The following is an 18,932-nucleotide window of genomic DNA, read 5'->3' as shown; positions in this document are numbered from 1 at the left end:
ACTTTTTTTTATCATACTCTTTTAATTAGAAGATAATTTGTAAAATTAAATTATAAGAATATCATTATTTTAAATTGTAAGAAAATGGTAAAAAATTGTATCTTTTATCATTTCTCTCCTCCATTTCAGCGTGCAAATAAAAAGTTTCGAAAAATAAATAATAATAACCTTACTACTCTACTATTATTCTTTTTAATTTTCACTTAATAATCAAAAAAATAATTATTAGTAAAGTTATATATATTTTTAAAATTTTTTTAATGATTAAAAATATTTTAAAAAATATTTAAAAGAAAATGATAAAAAAATAAAAATTTTAAGGAAAATGCTCCCATGTTGCAGTGGTACCAACCAAGTGTACCGTTTAGGTAATTTTTTTTTTACTTAATAATTATGAAAATGATTTTAAATATATTGATATATATATTTTTTTAACTTTATGATTAAGAAAATGATAAAAAACATGTAAAAAAAATTGAAAAAAAAAAAACCAACTGCACAATACACCAAGCGGTATGATGGAGGCGGCATAATAGCCGCTCCCAAATTTTAAATATACTAAAAAGTAGTAAGAGGATGGTAAGAGAATAATAAAACTATCACTATCTATTAAAAAATATTACATATCTTTGTGGTACCATTTGTACAAAATAAACAGTAATTAATAAGGATTTGAATAGTGAGTTGAAATACGATGAAATAAAAATTAAAAGTTAAATAAAATATTTTTATTTTTATTTTAAATCAGATAAAATAAAATTTGAATAAAATATTTTTTTAATATTATTACTTTAAAATTTTAAAAAATTAAATTATTTATTTAAATATTAAATAAAATAAATTGAGATTAACTCATTATCAAAATAAGTAAGTGTACCACTTTCGAAAGCAAAGCAAAAGTCTAGAAAATGGACAATTTCGCAGCAAGCATCTCTCTCGATGCTACAGAGTAAAATTTTAGCAAAAGAATAAAAAGAAACAAAACAAAAGGAAAAAGAGATCTGGGGGTTGTGTGATTTAAGTCCCGTTTGGAGAGTCCACATCATCTTATTATTATAATTTTATTAAATTTTCATATAAAATATAATAAATAATTCAAAAATTTTCAATTCTCAAAATAATAATAATATTAAAAATTAATATTCTAATAATATTTTATTCAATTTTCATCTCATTTCAATTCACTATCTAAACTATACTTAAGCTGTTGCAACCTCTATATTAGTTGCTGCCAGTGAGGGCCTGATGGTGTAGTCCTCCTCCTCCTCCGGTAAGGGTGTAGTGGGGCCCACCTTGCCCTTTGGATCCCAATCAAGCATTCTCTTCACCTTGATGCCGAGTACAACATGCAACGATTTACAAATACATCGTTCAAAAAATTACTTCCAAAACTAAGCACATTCTTGGGATGCAAATTGCATAACTAAGCTTGACCTGCCTCAGAAGCACATGCCTCACAGCAGAGTCAATATACTCATTGACAGGCTGACCAGAGGATATCATGTATCCAACCTTGAACTTCATAGATTTGGTATGTTGGGCCCTGAGCTTAACACTAACTATAACCTGTATGTAGAGACAAGATAGAAGCTGTTATTATAAAGAAAACAGAACAACAATGTCGATTCACCAACTTAGCTGATATTATAAAGCAATCAGGGCAATGTTGCAGTTTAAGAACTTGTTTTTCTCTTAGCATTAGTCATGTCTACAAAGAAGTAACCCCTTAGCTGATAGTCTTGTTTCTCTTCCTCTATTCAATTACCTAAGCATATGGTTGGCCTTTTTGATGTGGATCATGCGGCCTAGTTTCGGCATAAATTCTGCACTTCTTTCTTTTACTATGCTTTTTTCTAGGTATTATCTTGATAATAATGACTATATATAGTTTTTCTTAGGAGCTTGGTTCTCAGATTTCCGGTTGTAGCCCCCAAGCTCTTCATTGTATAAGGTATTCCTTTGCCATAAGTGAAAGTTTATAAATAAAATTGGGTCTCATCCTCTTCCTTAAAACAAATGTTGATTCACCACGGATAGTTCAGGTCAAGGGCAAAAAACCACTTCCTTGGCCTACCTCACATCCTTTTGCTCCACTCTCCATGACAAAGCTAAGAACACCATAGCAAGCCCTGAAAACAAGAAGGTGAAAGGCAATTCAGCACAAGTACAAGATCCATGAGTAGAAATAAAAAAACTACAGCATGATCTACAAGAAGACACATTATTCAAAATATCATATACATATATATATGGTCCCAAAGACCTCTCCAAGAAAAACCACTGTAGGAAAATGACAAAAAGAAAGCAAAAATAAGAAATTGGCACAGCAATAACAGATATAAATGTGTGTGCGTGCACGATAGGTCAATAATATCTCCCGATGTCCGTGTTTCACCAAGCAATACACAATACTAAATGAAAAAAAGAAACATCATAACCAGATAATGTTTCACCGATCCCAACTTGGCACATATATGACCATGTGCCGAGGGAGAGGGAGAGGGAAGAGGCAGATTGGATCTAGCCGATTCATGAGGCAATAGATATCTAGGATTTCAGAAATATTTTTTTATGACTGGAAACTCACAAAGATGCCCTTTGGATTAACCCCTAGGGAGTAAACCCCAAATATATGACCCCCAACCACCAAAACCATATATTGGATACTCTGGAGTAACTCTTAGTGCAGAATCAAAATCAAGATGCATGAGTTTACGGCTCATCCATGTTCTAGTGCAGACCATGAATTTTGTTTTGGTAAATGCAGACCATGAAATTTAGGAGTTCCCAAACTCCAAGAACTAAAACAGTTTAAGAGACTAACAAACTCCAAAAATTGAATGTAAGTTGAGGGTATCAAGCTAAGTAACTCTTCTGGTAATTTTCACAAACAAGTGAAGGACACTCTGGACAATACCAAAGTAACGTAATGGCTAAAAGGTCCCTCTCCTTACTTGTACATCATCATCACAGAGCCTTCTAGAATACAACAGCAGAGAAATTGTTAACCACTCTCTCTCAAGTTACTTTGTAACAATTCTTCATCAGTCATTTTCGTGTATAAATAGCACTCAACATAAATCAAATAAATGCAGGAAAGTTTTTGTCATATTCTCTTTTTCAATTCTGTTAGCATGGTATCACGAGCCGTGTAAGGACTCACGTCCAAACTTTATCCATGGCTTCCCCTGCACCTTCCTCTTCCTCACCCCCTTCCTCTTCCTCACCCACCCTTTCCTCATTTTCCCACATCGTAACCACCAAATTAAACAATGACAATTTCCTTCTTTGGAAAGTGCAAATTTCAGCCTATCTCCGTAGTCAAGGTCTCTTTGGACATGTTGATGGTTCCCTCCTCTCCCTCCATTCGTTTTCTCATTGACTCTTCAACCTCTTAACCAAAAACTAACCCTGACTTTCTCACCTGGCAGCGCACCGATCAACTTGTTCTTAGCCTATTATTTTTGTCTGTCTTAGATTCTATTCTTGGTCATGTGCTTTCTTCGACTACTGCATATTCTCTTTGGGCATCACTTTCCTCTATGTTTGATTCTCAATCTCATGCTAAAGAGTTCCAAATCCGCTTTCAACTCACAAATCTTTCGAAAGGTGATCAAACAATTTTAGACTATTTTGGGAAGGTATGTTCCCTTGTTGATTCACTGGTCTCGACTGGTAATACCCTTCCTGATAAGGAAATTGTCACTTACCTTTTAAATGGGTTAGGACCCACCTATGAGACTTTTATCACTTCTGTCACTGCACAGAATGTTCCTCTTTCCTCCCATGAATTAGTTCAACTTCTACTCATTCATGAAAGTAGAAATTCTCACCACAATATGAGTACTATCTCCTCTGAGCATTCTGTCAACTTCAGTGTTTCGGCACAACAAGATAATCGTAGCTGTGGTCGTGGCCGTCAAGGCAGAGGACGTGGTCGTACTTGGCATAATTTTCGTGGTGGCCGTTCTAATCCTTCCCAATCCAGCTACAACAACCAGCGGCCCACTTGTCAAGTTTGCAACAAAACTGGTCATATTGCTCTCCAATGCAGATATCGCTTTGATCATGCATGCCAGTATGAGGCCCCTTCATCTTTCTCGGCACATTACACTGTTCCAAGCTCCACCTTTGACGCTTCTTGGTACCCAGACTCTGGAGCTACACATCATCTTACAAATGAACTGAGTAATCTGAACATCTCTTCAGCACCCTATACTGGTAGTGACTCAATACACGTGGGTGATGGAACTGGTATCCCGATTCAAAATTTTGGTGACTCCTATCTCTCAACTCATAATTCTTCTTTTCATCTTAAAAATCTCTTACACGTTCCTGCCATTACCAAGAATCTTGTGTCAGTTCTTCAGTTTTGTATCGATAATTGCTGTTATTTTGAATTTCATTCCACTCACTTTTCTGTGAAGGACAAACAGACGGGGAATGTGCTCCTCATCGGGCCCACGCATAATGGACTCTACATTTTTCCTTCCATCTCTCGACCTGCTCCCATTCCATCCAGTCATCTTGGTGAAAGAACCACTTCGGGCCAATGGCATAAGAGACTTGGCCATCCTTCCTTGCAACTTGTTTCTCGTATCTTACAACAATATTGCCTACCTACTTTATCTAATGATTCTGCTTCTTTTGTAATGAATGTCCATTAGCAAAAGCTCACCAATTACCCTTTGGTGCTTCACAGACAATTTATACCAAGCCCCTTCAACTGTTATGTGCTGATGTTTGGAGCCCTGCACCTCATCCATCTAGACTTGGTTTCAAATATTACCTTTCATTTGTTGAACAACTTACCAGATATACATGGATATTCCCTATCAAATTAAAATCTGATGTTGCTCAAATTTTCACTACTTTTCTACCTTATCTGGAATGATTGTTTAATACTAAACTTTTAACTCTTCAAACTGATGGAGGTGGGGAATTCAAACCCCTCACTCAAATCTGTAAAAAGTTTGGTATTACACATCGTCTCTCTTGCCCTCATACATATCAACAAAATGGAATTATTGAACGTAAACATCGTCACATAGTTGAGACCGGGCTAGCTCTTCTAGCTCATTCCTCACTTCCTTTCTCTTTTCGGGCTAACGCTTTTGAGACTGCAGTTTATTTAATTAATCTTCTTCCCTCTCCAGTTACAAAAAATAAATCACCTTATTCTCTTGTTCACCAGAAAGAACCTGACTATAATTTTCTCAAAATTTTTGGGTGCGAATGCTGGCCCAATCTTCGGCCTTACCTTTCAAATAAATTAAATTTTCGATCAATCTCTTGCTTATTTTTAGGTTATGGTTCATCTCACAAGGGTTACAAATGTCTCGACCTCACCAAAAATCGCCTCTATATTTCACGTGATGTTATTTTTAATGAGGCATCTTTTCCATACAATAAATCTCGGCCCATTTCCAATTCATCCCCCCCTTCTGTCGCCGTCCCTTTACCAATTCTATAGCCTTCTCTCCTCGGGCTTGGCCCAAGCCCAATCACTTCTTCTAACCCCTCATCGTCTTCATCCTCTCGCACTCCTTCTCTAACAAATACTTCTTCTCCCAATTCCTCAACTCCCTCAGCTCTTCCTCTCGACTCCTTAGCATCCCCACCTCCCTCTTCTTTAATTTCTCCACCAAATCCCACCATTCAAAATCCTCCTCGCTCACCCATAATTACACGAGCTCACACCAACTCATCACGTCCTCGTGTGTTCACCGACGGAATAGTTCCTTATCCTTCTCGGTCTTGTTTCACTACTACTATATTTGTGCCTAATGAGCCGTCCAGTTTTTCTGCAGCTTCAAAATTTCCTGAATGGTGGTCTGCTATGCGACAGGAGTTCACTGCACTCCAACAGAACCAGACATGGAGCCTTATTCCTCCACCTCCCTCAGCCAACATACTTGGCTGTCGATGGGTGTTTCGCACCAAAACCAAAGCCGATGGCTCGTTTGAAAGGAGGAAGGCTCGCCTAGTAGCTAAGGGGTACCATCAACTTCACAGTTTAGACTACACGGAGACCTTCAATCCCGTAGTCAAACCTTCCACAATCCAATTGATTCTCTCCATTGCAGTAACCTGTGCCTGGCCCCTTCGACAACTCAATATCCAAAATGCTTTCTTGCATGGGTCGTTAACCGAAGATGTCTTTATGCAGCAACCTCAAGGCTTCATAGATCCAGCCCATCTTGATTACATCTGCAAGCTTCACAAAGCGATCTACGGCCTTAAACAAGCCCCTCGGGCATGGTTTGCTCAATTAAGCACCTGGCTTCTTGATTTCAGGTTTACAGCATCCAAAGCAGATCCTTCTCTGTTCACTTTAATACATGGCACGGTACAAATGTATTTTCTCGTGTATGTAGATGACATTGTCATCACAGCTTCACACTCCTCTGCCATTGATGATTTAATCTCAGCCATGAGCCGTAGCTTTCCAGTGAAGGACCTTGGTCGTCTCTCTTTTTTTCTGGGCATTGAAGTTGACTACACGGCAACTAGTTTGATGCTTTCCCAGCGCAAGTATATCAAACAATTACTCACCAGAAGCAAGATGCTATTTGCTAAACCCATCACCTCACCCATGGCTGCAAATCTGAAACTCTCCAAATTTGATTCTCCTGATTTTGAAGATCCCACGCTTTATCGAAGCATAGTCGGGGGACTGTAATATCTATCACTCACAAGACCCGATCTCTCCTTCGCAGTTAATAAAGTGTGCCAATTTATGCACACTCCAAAAACTGCTCACTGGACTACTGTAAAACGCATCCTCAAGTATCTAAAAGAAACAATTAATCCTGGTCTCATCTTTAAGCCTCAGAAAACATTCACTCTTCAAGCATATTCGGACGCCGACTGGGGGGGTTGTCCCGATGATCGTCGTTCAACAGCCGGCTTCTGTGTATACCTGGGTCAACATCTAATTTCATGGAGCTCGAAGAAACAGAGCATGGTGGCTCGATCCTCCACAAAAGCGGAGTATAAGTCCCTTGCATCAGCAGCTGCAGAAGTCATCTGGTTACAAACTGTCCTTCGTGAATTGGGTGTCTTTCTTCCCACAGCTCCAACACTATGGTGTGATAACATAGGGACGACATACCTCTCTGTGAATCATGTGTACCACTCCAAAACCAAACACATGGATATAGATTTCCACTTTGTGAGAGATCGAGTTGCAACCCGGACCTTGCAAGTAAAATTCTGCAGTTCTCAAGATCAACTAGCTGATCTTCTTACAAAACCAATTGTTGCAGATCGTTTTCTTCATTTTTGAACGAGTTTAAACGTGGTAGAAACCCTGTTCAACTCGAGGGGGCGTATCAAGCTAAGTGACTCTTCTTGTAATTTTCACAAACAAGTGAAGGACACTCTGGACAATACCAAAGTAACATAATGGCTAAAAGGTCCCTCTCCTCACTTGTACATCATCATCACAAAGCCTTCTAAAATACAACAGCAGAGAAATTGTTAACCACTTTCTCTCAAGTTACTTTGTAACAATTCTTCATCAGTCATTTTCGTGTATAAATAGCACTCAACATAAATCAAATAAATGCAGGAAAGTTTTTGTCATATTCTCTTTTTCAATTCTGTTAGCAGAGGGTCCTCTTGACCCATTATTTTTGAGGAAAGGAAGAAGTGTAGTCAATCCTAACCAAATATACAAAATCGTGATTTTTCTTTCACAAAGATTCCATAATATCTTTAACCAACATTAAAGCAACATGGCAACTTGATGAGCATGCTAAATCACTAATTGTTTAAAAGCCTAAATAATTCTCAACTGCTTAAACATTTTAGACTACTTGGTTTACAAGTTTCACACATAAATCATAAAAAAAATGGTTTTGCACATGAATCTTGCAAGTATGTAGGTGTACATGTGCGTGATCATATGTGAGACATTATGCAAAATATTTCATCAATTACAGAAAGAAAATAAGAACATTGCCCTGGTTCCAGCAATAAAGCTGGGATAAACTACAAATCACACAAACAACCGTATCATGCCGTTCAAGAGAATATAAATACAAAATCTCTGTGCTCAAATTACGACTTAGGAGTTTATCCATGTTTCAGCTGCACTACAAAAAATGAAGACAGCAGCAAGCTTAAAATAAACCTTCGGACAGCAAGCCCTCCAAGAAGCTTGTAGTGCAGAGACTCAGCCTGAGCAATGGCACAAACTAAAAAGCCCTCTGTTGTTCACTTTCTCAGCATAAAGCTCAACGCTGTTCTCGGGAAACTTAAAACGGTTTTGAACAATAGATGTGAGTTCCCGAATTCTTCGTCCCTTCTCACCTAAACCCATCAAAGAATTTCTAGATCAAAATTAATGCAATGTAACAAGCCACAACAAGTACAATCTTTCTTCCAATTTCTGTGGCAACCACAAGAAGCTCATGAACAAAAAGATTGTTGCAATTCTTGCAAACATGGAATACAACTCAAAGAGCAATATATTCCTACTTCACTGAATTGAGTAAAGCGTATCAGTTTATCACCATATACGAATCTTTGGTCCATCACGCAAACTGTCGATTACTTAGACAAACAGCGAGACATGCATACTGTGTCTCCATTATTCTTGCATTTATAAATTTCAAACTCACCCAACGAAGCCATTCGGAGTCATATCTTATGAAGTAAACCACATTTGGAAGAACTACGGAAAAAAATTGCCCTAAAAAATATCAAGCTCAATGAATCACACTCATCTGCATTCTCAAAGTCTTTAACAATACAAAAATAAAGTTATAGCTTTTAATTTCATATCGTGAGAATCTAGCAAACAGGGTTAAAATAATCTAGCAGTACGTTCTCATATAATTACATTTATTTTCCGGCACCTTCTCGGAAACCAAACGGAAACAATGACAAAGTTTGTATTACCGAGAACGTTTTGAGTCCAAGTGGCCCTAATGATAATCTCGGTTCGCATCGGCGTAACTCTTAACTTCGACGCCAGAGTACCCGTCCTCGGCGAGCTCTCTCGTCAACACTTCATTCAACTCCGTGTCGAAGACTCCGTCAGCCACAAACTATGGAAAACAAAAAATTCAACTAATAACAACAAAGTGTTTGGATGCCAAGGTAACGCGGGGAAAGGAAAGGAAAGGAAAGAGGAGTGACCTTTCGTTTTTTGCTTATTTGAGCTGCCATTTTTGTTTTCGAGCGAACAGGATCGATGAAATCGCTCGACTGCAGCGCCTTTTCTCTTCTTTGTGGTTTTCTTCGATCTGAAAACCTTAGGATAAGAACAGAGAGAGAGCAGGAGGTATTAGTAGTTACTAGTTGCACACAAGGAGACTCCATGATCTGACGGTCAGTGTTAGTTCAATGGTTGTGATTAGAAATACCAAAAGCCTGATCTTTTTTTTTGGCAATGGCGATATGCGAAAATATTGTATCTTATAAGTGGCAAAAATGGAATTTAATTTTGGAAGTCAACATTGCAGTTTTCGTGTTTTTAAAGCGGGAAGGAGACTGTTGGGCGAGAGAGAGCAAACGGAAGGCTCTGTCAATGGCGGGTGGTCCTCCGTTGTTGACGGAGATGATCGATCAGGTAGTTCATACAAAGTTATAGTCCAAGGATGTTTTTCTCTGCATTGCTGTTAAGATTTGGAAGTATTCTTAATTATCCCATTTGAAAGACAGAAGAAGTAGAAGTTAGAGCTGCAGTTTTTGAAACCCATGGCTATGGAGATTGATTGATTGTGAGATAGACCAGGTGTTTGCTGCCTTTGAACCCAACTTCTTCATTTTCCTGGGTACCTTGATTATCAAATGTTCTCTGCTTAAGAATATCACTAACGGTGATATAGTTATTTTTGCTAACGGTGGAAAAAACTTGATTAAGAATATCACTAAGATTCTTAAGGTTTATGGAGAATGGTCGGGTCAAGAGGTAAATAAAAGCAAATCTTCGATCCTTTTTTCAAAACAAATGTCTTTATCTCGGCGTAGAATGATTTTGAGAATTACCGGATTTACTGAAGGAGGATTTCCGTTTAATTATTTGGGTGTTCCCATTGTTTCGGAAAGACTTTTGATGGCACACTTTGAAGGCTTGATTAAAAAAGTAAGAGATCGCATAGAGGGTTGGAAGGCCCAATTACTTTCAAATGGCTCTCGGCTATTGCTTTTAAAGCATGTTTTGCAAAGCATTCCTATCCATAGTCTTTCTATTTTACATACTCCGAAAGTAGTATTGGATAAATTGAAGAGACTAATGTGTACTTTCTTTTGGGGTGTTAGAGATGGCAAGCCTAAGAAAAAATGGAGGGCTTGGGATGAGCTGTGTAAACCAGTTTCAGAGGGGGGTATTGGGCTCAGAAATTTGCTTGAGGTGCAGAGATCACTTCATATGAAATTAGTTTGGAATTTGCTTCAAGGAAAATCGGTTTGGTCGAAATTTTTGGTTGCTAAATATGTCGGTAATAATCATATCTCCTGTGTGGATTCATCTAAAGGATCGAAATTATGGAAGATGCTTTTGGATAACATGGCTGCTGTAAAAAAATTTTCCAAATGGAGGGTGAAAGAAGGTAACATTTCCTTTTGGCATGACAAATGGTTAGCTGATGGTCCTCTTAGTGAACAACATGAAGTTCGGGAATTTCCGAATCTTTCTATTGCAGAGTGTAAACTTGGAAATGGATGGAATGTGGAACTGTTTGACTGATTAGTTGGCATGGAAAAGTCGGAACAAATCTTAGAAGAATTGGGTAGAGTGAAGCAGGGGAAGGACACTCTTATTTGGTTACCGAATGCCCATGGGAATTTTTCCACTCATTCTGCATGAGAATGTATTAGGTCTAGAGGCCCAAAAGTGCCTTGGCATAAATGGTTGTGGCATCCTGTAATTCCAAAAAAAATGTCTCTAATAATGTGGAAGGCACATAATAATTATTTGCCGGTGGATGATCGGGTTCGTAGAGCAGGGGTTCCGTTGGTTTCTAAATGTGATTGCTGTGACAATGGGGGATATGAGGATCAGAGTCATGTACTAGCACTTGGGACTTTTGCCGAGCGGGTATGGAGCAAATGTTGCTTTACTCTTGCTATACCTCAGTTGGATGGCCAGAACTGGAAAGACAAAGTAGAAATATGGTTTAGACGTGCTAAATTTTCAACTCAACCAGGTCAATTAATTGGTCTTCTTCCTAGCATAATCACATGGAAGCTATGGACTCGACGGTGCTTGGCTAGAATGGAAGGAAAACATGAGTCCTTAATTTCGGTGTGGAATTCGATTAAATATTGGCTGGGTTTGTTTGGGGAAAATCTGAAGGCTTCTTCCAGCTTATCTAAGTGAGATGAGGAGATATTGTTTATGTTTAATATACCTGTTAAGCAAAAACATAGATCTTATTTGCCTTTGAAATGGGTGAAACCGAAGGAAGGTTGGCACAAGCTAAACGTGAATGGCTGTTCGTTGGGGAACCCAGGTTCATCGGGTGCAGGAGGTGCTATTAGAGATTGTAAAGGGAAGTTAATTTCAGGTTTTGCAATAGCTACTGGAAATAAATCAAATAATGTTGCTGAATTTTTGAGCTTGGTTCAGGGCATGAGGATTGTGAGATTTTTGGGCATTCAAAATATAGACATTGAGATGGACTCTAAGATTGTGATTGAGTGGATGAAGAAAAAAAGATGTGGGCTTTGGTATTTAGAAGATTATTAGGAAGAGTTGATGCAGCTATGTGAAGGCTTGAATTACAGAGTCGGGCATGTCTGTAGGCAGTGTAACTCGTTGGCTGATGGTTTTGCAAGGTTGGGAGCTTCTGGAATGAATCAGACTTGGAATGAAAGCTCTGCCTTACCTGCAGGAATTAGAGGAATTCTTCGCTTAGATAATAGTGGCTTGCCGAGTTTGCGCAAAATGGCTTGCGTTATGAGTAGCTTCAAGAGGATTTAATTCTTCTCATGGAAGCTTGGTGACGGAACTTTTCGTATAGATGGGATGGTGGTTTTTTTTTGTCTTTTAGTATTTAATTTATTGCTTGGGTCTGGTTATTCTTTGTACTGATCTTGGGGTTGAAGTGGTGTTTTATTTCTTGGACGCTTGGGCTTTAGTTGTCTTCTCTTCATTTATTTGTAAGTCCTAAGTGTCAGGTTGTAGTTTCGGTTTTTCCTCTATTATAAGTGAGGTTTTTTTTAAAATAAATTTGGGAAAGAGTCACTCTTGAACATGTGACTCTGACTCTTACTTAAAAAAAAAAAAAAAAAAAAAAAAAAAAAAAAATTTCTCTGCTTTGTGTGGTCATAGGTGATCAATGGTGGAGGGACGTATGGGCCCCGTCCATCTTGATTAAGGTCCAAAATTCAGATGTTACATTCTTTTCAAAAAAAAAAAAAAATACAGATGTTACAAGCCCACCAACTGGTAAGGAAGCCAAGGGTCCGGACTAACGTAGGGGAAGGAGACAATGTTCATACGGGCATGCTGACCAGATAGCTCGCAGGAGCCGCACCGTATTAAATGTCTTAATATGGGCCATTGACAAGAGATCTCGTCAGGAGATCTTATCCTTGACAGAAGTTGTTGCATTAAATACAAGGACATACCGCTCAAAGCATGGAGTAAACACTCCAAGCATAAAGTAAACAATGACCCTACCGGAAAAGGGGTGTAAAAGCTTTGATATAGGTACAATTCAGACTCATGTTTTTATCACAAACACTCTCTCTCTTAAGGCAAAACTAACTTAGACATTAGATATGTTTTTTAATACTCCAGGCCACCAAAGTCCCTTGATAAAGATCAGACGCAGAGGCCAACTGGGTGCAAAACAAGTCCTTAACAAATAGAGTCGTAGATGTTTTGCATTGGCTTAGGTTAGATTGACGGAGAAAACATATCAGCATGTTGATACTTAGGATTACGGATACAACTAAACTAGTATTCAATAGTCTTAAAGCTTTTAAATAGATTGTTAGGCCTATGACTAGCTCAACTCATAGAGAGGATAATTTATAAGTTGTATTAAATTGTTTAGAATGTTATATATGGTATGCAAGTTTCGTATAGATAAACGAGCAGAGTTCAGCGTGTAAAAAGTGGCATTTCATATGAATTTCAAGTGTATCTACTTTTTTTCAAATATATATATATATATATATATATGAGAGACATGAATACTCTAAAATTATGCAATTCATATTCCAAAAACGAACTGAGCCGCAAACAGAGAAAGGGCTTCAATAATAACTCCCAAACCACGCATACTGACATGCCAGTCGTTTATTTTGACTTCTTGGTAACGTTCTCATGAAATTGCCCAAAAAAGGTTGTTCAGGTCAGTTTTGTACACATTTTTTTTTTAACATGAAACTCCATACCCATTGACCATTCATGAGGAATAAGAACACAAATTTGATTTTGTCCGGTTCCATCACTTCATGCGGAGAGCATCCCTAGGTTTAAGTTATCATTTGAAACATCTTCTTTCTTGTCCTCATCAGTCAGCGTTGAGTTCCCCATATTCATGTCACTTTGTCTTATTATTTCCAAAAATAAAAACGTCTTTCTTGCTTATCTCGCCGCATGTTTTATAAACAAACCAATTGAAAGCGACTGTGATGCTATTGCTATGCTATCCATTTGTCGATACAGCGAAGTGGCAAATTAAAAGGCATTATCTCCCTTCACAGTATCTGGCCCTCCAAGCTCCCTCTGCTTCAGTGATTACATTAATTATTTAAGCCAATGAACCATTAAATCTGGTTTTGTTAATTTGACACTGTGGTATCGAACTGCATTTCAATGTTTCTGATCTGAATTACGGTGGACAAGCATTCCATTTTGCTTTGTTCTGTTGGTCAGAAGGATCATCATCTAAAGCCAATGGCACGAGCAGAACACTAGAAGTAGATAAAATACAAATCCGATGTTCATCTGTAGAGGAAGTTTCACGGGAATTTCTGCCTTTTTTTTTTTTTTTTTTTTTTTAAAACTCGGATCAAGTGGAGTAACGTAAATCTATCAACATGAAACTTGGTTAGATTTAAGCACAATGCATGTAAAACTACCTTTCTGCGTTTCATCTGCATGAATACTCATTCCACTTCAGCTGTGCTTGAGTGGAATGCAATCATTCGCGTGGGTCTTCTAACCATGCCAGAAAGCTCATAAATTTTCCAAAAAATTGGAGAACTGATTTGTGTTTGTGGAGATAAGCGTGGTGGCGGGGGGTGTAAGAGTAATGCAATGTCAACACTCAAAAGGCATTTTTTCAACATTAAAAACTTCGGAAAATATAAATTCAATCCGTATGAAGCAAAGACTCTCGATTAAGTACAAGCAGGTGCTACCAATTCCATCACTTCAGCAATCATTGGGCACTTGTTCTGCTGTTTGATCATGTTTTTGTCCCTTCAAGCAGTGGTGCTTTCTTTTAAACTCAGCTAAACATTTACCTTCGTATAATTTCAGTTAATCATCCTTTTTCACACTAAGAATATCCAAGAGAATGCCATTAATTACCACTACCTGATATTCCAAACTGGTGGTGTTTGGAATCATCCAAGATTCCTTCTTTAATTGTCTCTTCAACCCAGAAGTCTAGTAACTCTTACCGTCATTGCAAAATATTGCATGTTCTTGGTTCCTTGTAGTGACATTATAGGAGGTTCTGAACATAGAGATCTTGCCATCTTTTGGGGGTAAAAGAATTAGTACATACCAACACTCAAGAACAATACTTTAACCAATGTGAGGACGGTACAAGGAATTCCTTTTGCCAAACATATGCCACAAAATCAAATTACCGACATTTTCGCAATCTCACAAGGTTCACTGACCGAGGCAATAATTGAGATTTAAAACAGTACAGACAAATTCGCCTAACAATTAAATTAAAAATCAAGAAAAGGAAGACATAAAGATCAAAGCTATCTCCAGAGTACCCAAAGTAATCAGTATCTGTCTCAAACTTGAAGATTTAAAAACAGAAGCATGGTTGAATCCAATGAGTTAAGAAGATTACACTGACTTTAGTTCATATTTTGCACGTTCCTTACTGAAGTAAATCCTCCTAAAACTACAGAAAAAAAAAATGTTATTCCAATGAAAATGGTAAAAATTAAACTGAAGCATAAAGCCTACAACACGTTTTGACTAATATAGAAGAGTAAGAGAATTTTCTTCGTATCCTTTCCTTCATGTACTGAAATACTCATTCTTATCCCACAATGAAAGCGTGCAGAATCGATGCAGAAGCTTGGTTAAATAAATTACCCAATTTACCCGGACCTAATTCTCTTCTGACTGGCTTTTCCATTGGATTTCAAAGTCCCACCTGAATCTCCTTCCGATGAAGCCTCCACTGACTTGGTAAAAGAGCTCGAGAGATCAGCATAGAGATCCACCACCCTTCTGATATTGTTATTAAGCTCCCTAATCAAGCTCACATTTCGGCTCAAGTCATCAGGGATCTTTGACTCATGGTTTTGGTTGATCTCATTGATTAGCAACCTGTTCTGGTCCAAAATGTCCTGGACTTGCACAAAATTCTTCTGAAATGCCTGCAAAACTTTGCTATCTACTTGAGTTCCATTTCCTATGCCTGAAAATATATCACCTTCCATTTCAGTGACGCTTTAATTCAATCAAAACCAGCCCCAGGCCTGCATCAGAAACACCAAGAATGATGAAAACGGAGACAGAATAAAGCAAGAGATAAGCTCATGTGATTTTGAAATTTAATAGATTACCATAATTTATTTGATTTCTGCACAATTTGAAGGGGGCTAAAAGAAGTAAGATTGAAAGCATGAGAGACTGTTGAATTCTAACCTCTCATTGGTTGGCTAAAAAGAAACAAAATCAAGAACCCAGTTGTGCCTAGGAAATTTCCTCCGTTTTCTCCGCAAGCAAACAGTAGGTTTGAAAAGTGGAGCATAAGAGAGAGTGTAGAAAGGAGAAAAATCAGACATGGGCATTAGTTTGCGACGTAAAAGCAGGCCCCTTTTTCCACAAAAAGGAAGCTTTTCTTTTTGTTTTTGTACAAAAAAACAATTTCCGTGTCTGATTTTGAGTGGAAAAGAATCTGGGTGACCCCAAATACCAGTACCAGTTAATGCCCCAAAAGGTAGAAGAAAACTACTCTCAAATAGAACAACGTTTAGTAAAAAGATTAAATTGTGTCAAAACTATGCCCAAAAAATGTCGTATAAAATTTTCTTTTTGCTGCAGAAAACACAGCAAAACAAGCAATCGTTTCGTTTATTCAGAGAGACTAGAGAGATCTGCGTTTGTGTCAAAAGTAGAGGACTAAAGCAAGTGTTTTGGGAATTTTGAGAAAGATATTACAAGTACAAATTGTGATAACACAACAACCCAAGAGCATTGGAACTCACAGAACAAAGAGGGAAGTTTTACTTAGCCCAGACAAAGAAAACTACAGGCATAAACCCACACTTAAGAAGAAGAAAATGAAATACAGACGTTGAAAAAGAAATGAGAACAACGGAATATACGGAACTCTTTCTCTTAGAAAAATCTATTTGTCATCCTCACGCTTCACATACCACACTTATTTTAATTTTTTTTTATTTTTTTATAATAAATATATAGTGTGTGGATGATAAATAAAATAATTTAATTAATTTAATAAGAATAAAATAAAATAAAAAATAAAAAAAAATAAAAAATAATATTTTAATATATAAAACATATGATATAAAATGATACGTAGCATTTCTCCTTTCTCTTACCTTGAAAACATGTAACAATTTCGGTAGGGAGACACAAATACCTTCTCGAGAAAAGCATAAAGGGTAGAAGGATGAAATCTCGGACAGAGCAGCTGGAAGAAGGCCCTGAAATCATAAAAAAAGACGTACAAAGAGACTCTGTACCGAGATTTGATTGACAGTCCTCAAGCCGAGTGATGGGTCTTTGGAGAAAATTCTGTCCTTTCGGACCGATTTGCGTACCGTATAATAAGCACTCGATCTGGGGTTGGTAGTAGAGTTAACAATAAATACTTAAAAATAGAAAAATTCAACGCTACATATTTTTATTTAATTAATATGTAATTTATTGTTTTTATTATTTTATTAAATTACATAGTAATTAAATGAAAATATATAATATAAGATTTTCTTATAATTTTATTTTAAAATATGTTTATATTTTGAGCTATTCTATCGCGTGAGTAGCACCGCTCATTTATACAGCTAGTCATTTTTTTTATTATTTATTTACATTTTTTTAATATATTTAAATATTTTTAAAAAATACACTAATATACTTAAAATTACTTCTTTAATCATTAAATAATAATAAAAAATTTATCCAACAATATACTGTAGCGGTCAACTGTGGGCAGCATACAAGCTTTAATTCTCTTATATTTTTTATAAAATAATATGATATAGGATTTTAAAAATGAACAAGCAAGGGAGATTATAGGATAGATGCAGGACTTTCTCATTAAAGGGATATATATTTTTTTTTTAAACCATGCATGTTGAATTCGGCTCAATCCCTTTTCTCTTCTAATTCATGTTGAAGGAGAGAGATCCTCCTCAACTTAGGTTGCAACCGGAATTGAGAAAGAGGAGGATTGAGTAAGAGGTTTTGATTCATACAAGATAGAACAGGATAATTTATTTGAAGGAATATTAGAGGTGGTTTTCATATAAATTTTTTTTTTTAAGGTTATAAATTTATCTAATTTTTTAAAGTAAGTACGTACATTTATCACCTTAATTCAATTAAGATTAAGAGAAGAAAATTATATGGTTCCAATTTCTGACGTGTACGGTTCAGATTCAACTTTCCCAGCCCCTCCCAACCTTCTGGGCCTTTTTTCTGCTCCTTCATTGTTCAACCTCTCTCCCTTTATATAATTTTTTTTTTTTTAAAAAAAAAGGGGAATACCCTTATGCCATTTTATTATAATAGTGAATAAATCTAAGGGGAGAATCCTCAATGGTTACAATGAGTTTAGAAAATGGTCAAAGCATTTTTTGCAAGTAAACAATTTTGTTATCATTTCTTCTAACATGAGAAACATCCAACTAAACAAAATGTTTAAGACAAGATCTAGTTTCGGACATGATCATACTAGAGCAGCTCGAGGCTTCCTTCTCTTCTTGTAAGGTCTTGGTCACTTGCAATGAGTCCCCCTCGAATATAATATTTTGTAGTCCCAGGTTTCTCTTTATGTACTTGGAAGCCCGTGAAGTTGAGCCATTTCATTATGTACATTTGCAGTAAGTTGATTTTTTTTTTTTTTTCACCTCAGAGCATTTGAAATGAGATGATTCCAGATCATATGCAGGATAATTTCCATAGTTAAATGAAGGAAATCTATCAATTTTTTTTAATTTTTAATTTAATTTAATTTAATTTTTTATCGTATGTTTTAATAACATCTTGTTTGTCCAGTTTTCGGAGTCAAATAGATGCACTTTTGATTCTAATCAATGTTATAAACATACTAGATGGTTACGGATGTATTAGAATATTTGTATGCATTCACAACCATTGTTTTGCTGGGTTCTGTATGTATGTTTTACATTTAAATTTTTATGCATGATTACGACATGCACACCATCTTTTCAAACTTACAGGTTCAAAGCTCACCCAGAAAATTATCACTGATACTTTTGAATCGAATTGAATAGGGAGTTGAGTTGAAATAAAAATTTATAATATTATTTTTTAATATTATTATTATTTTAAAATTTAAAAAAATTGAATTAAGATTTATAAAAATTAAATTATTTATTATATTTTATATTGAAAATTAAAAAAATTATAAAGATTAATTAAGTAGAATTGTGCTAAATTTGATAACAAAAGCTGCCTAAGTTATCTGAAATGACTCAGAATGGACAGCCAGCTATCATGCAGTGTGCTTTATCACAGCAACAGTGGTTGAAGCAAATTCCACCAATCTCTG

General features: G+C 36.5%; 1 protein-coding gene and 1 pseudogene across 3 annotated transcripts; both read right to left on the bottom strand.

The window, feature by feature from the left end:
- Positions 1 to 1,108: 1,108 nt before the first annotated feature.
- Positions 1,109 to 9,798, bottom strand: LOC122300918 (annotated as a pseudogene).
- A 5,100-nt stretch (positions 9,799 to 14,898) lies between these two features.
- On the bottom strand, positions 14,899 to 16,962 carry LOC122300917 (protein ELF4-LIKE 4-like). Of its 3 annotated transcripts, none has more exons than XM_043111896.1 (2): positions 16,735 to 16,962; positions 14,899 to 15,645 (listed from the first exon to the last, which is right to left on the bottom strand). In XM_043111896.1, exon 2 carries the CDS (start codon positions 15,604 to 15,606, stop codon positions 15,262 to 15,264), a length of 345 nt encoding a protein of 114 aa, XP_042967830.1. In that variant the 5' UTR covers positions 15,607 to 15,645; positions 16,735 to 16,962; the 3' UTR covers positions 14,899 to 15,261. The 3 variants fall into 3 exon arrangements, with proteins under 3 accessions (XP_042967830.1, XP_042967831.1, XP_042967829.1); XM_043111897.1 differs by lacking the exon at positions 16,735 to 16,962 and adding an exon at positions 15,733 to 16,498; XM_043111895.1 differs by lacking the exon at positions 16,735 to 16,962 and adding an exon at positions 15,815 to 16,496.
- Positions 16,963 to 18,932: the final 1,970 nt, after the last annotated feature.

Source organism: Carya illinoinensis, chromosome 2 (assembly GCF_018687715.1).
Source record: "Carya illinoinensis cultivar Pawnee chromosome 2, C.illinoinensisPawnee_v1, whole genome shotgun sequence".
NCBI lineage: Eukaryota > Viridiplantae > Streptophyta > Magnoliopsida > Fagales > Juglandaceae > Carya > Carya illinoinensis.
Note: the sequence above shows the minus strand (reverse complement) of the source record. Positions and strands in the feature narration are given on the sequence as shown.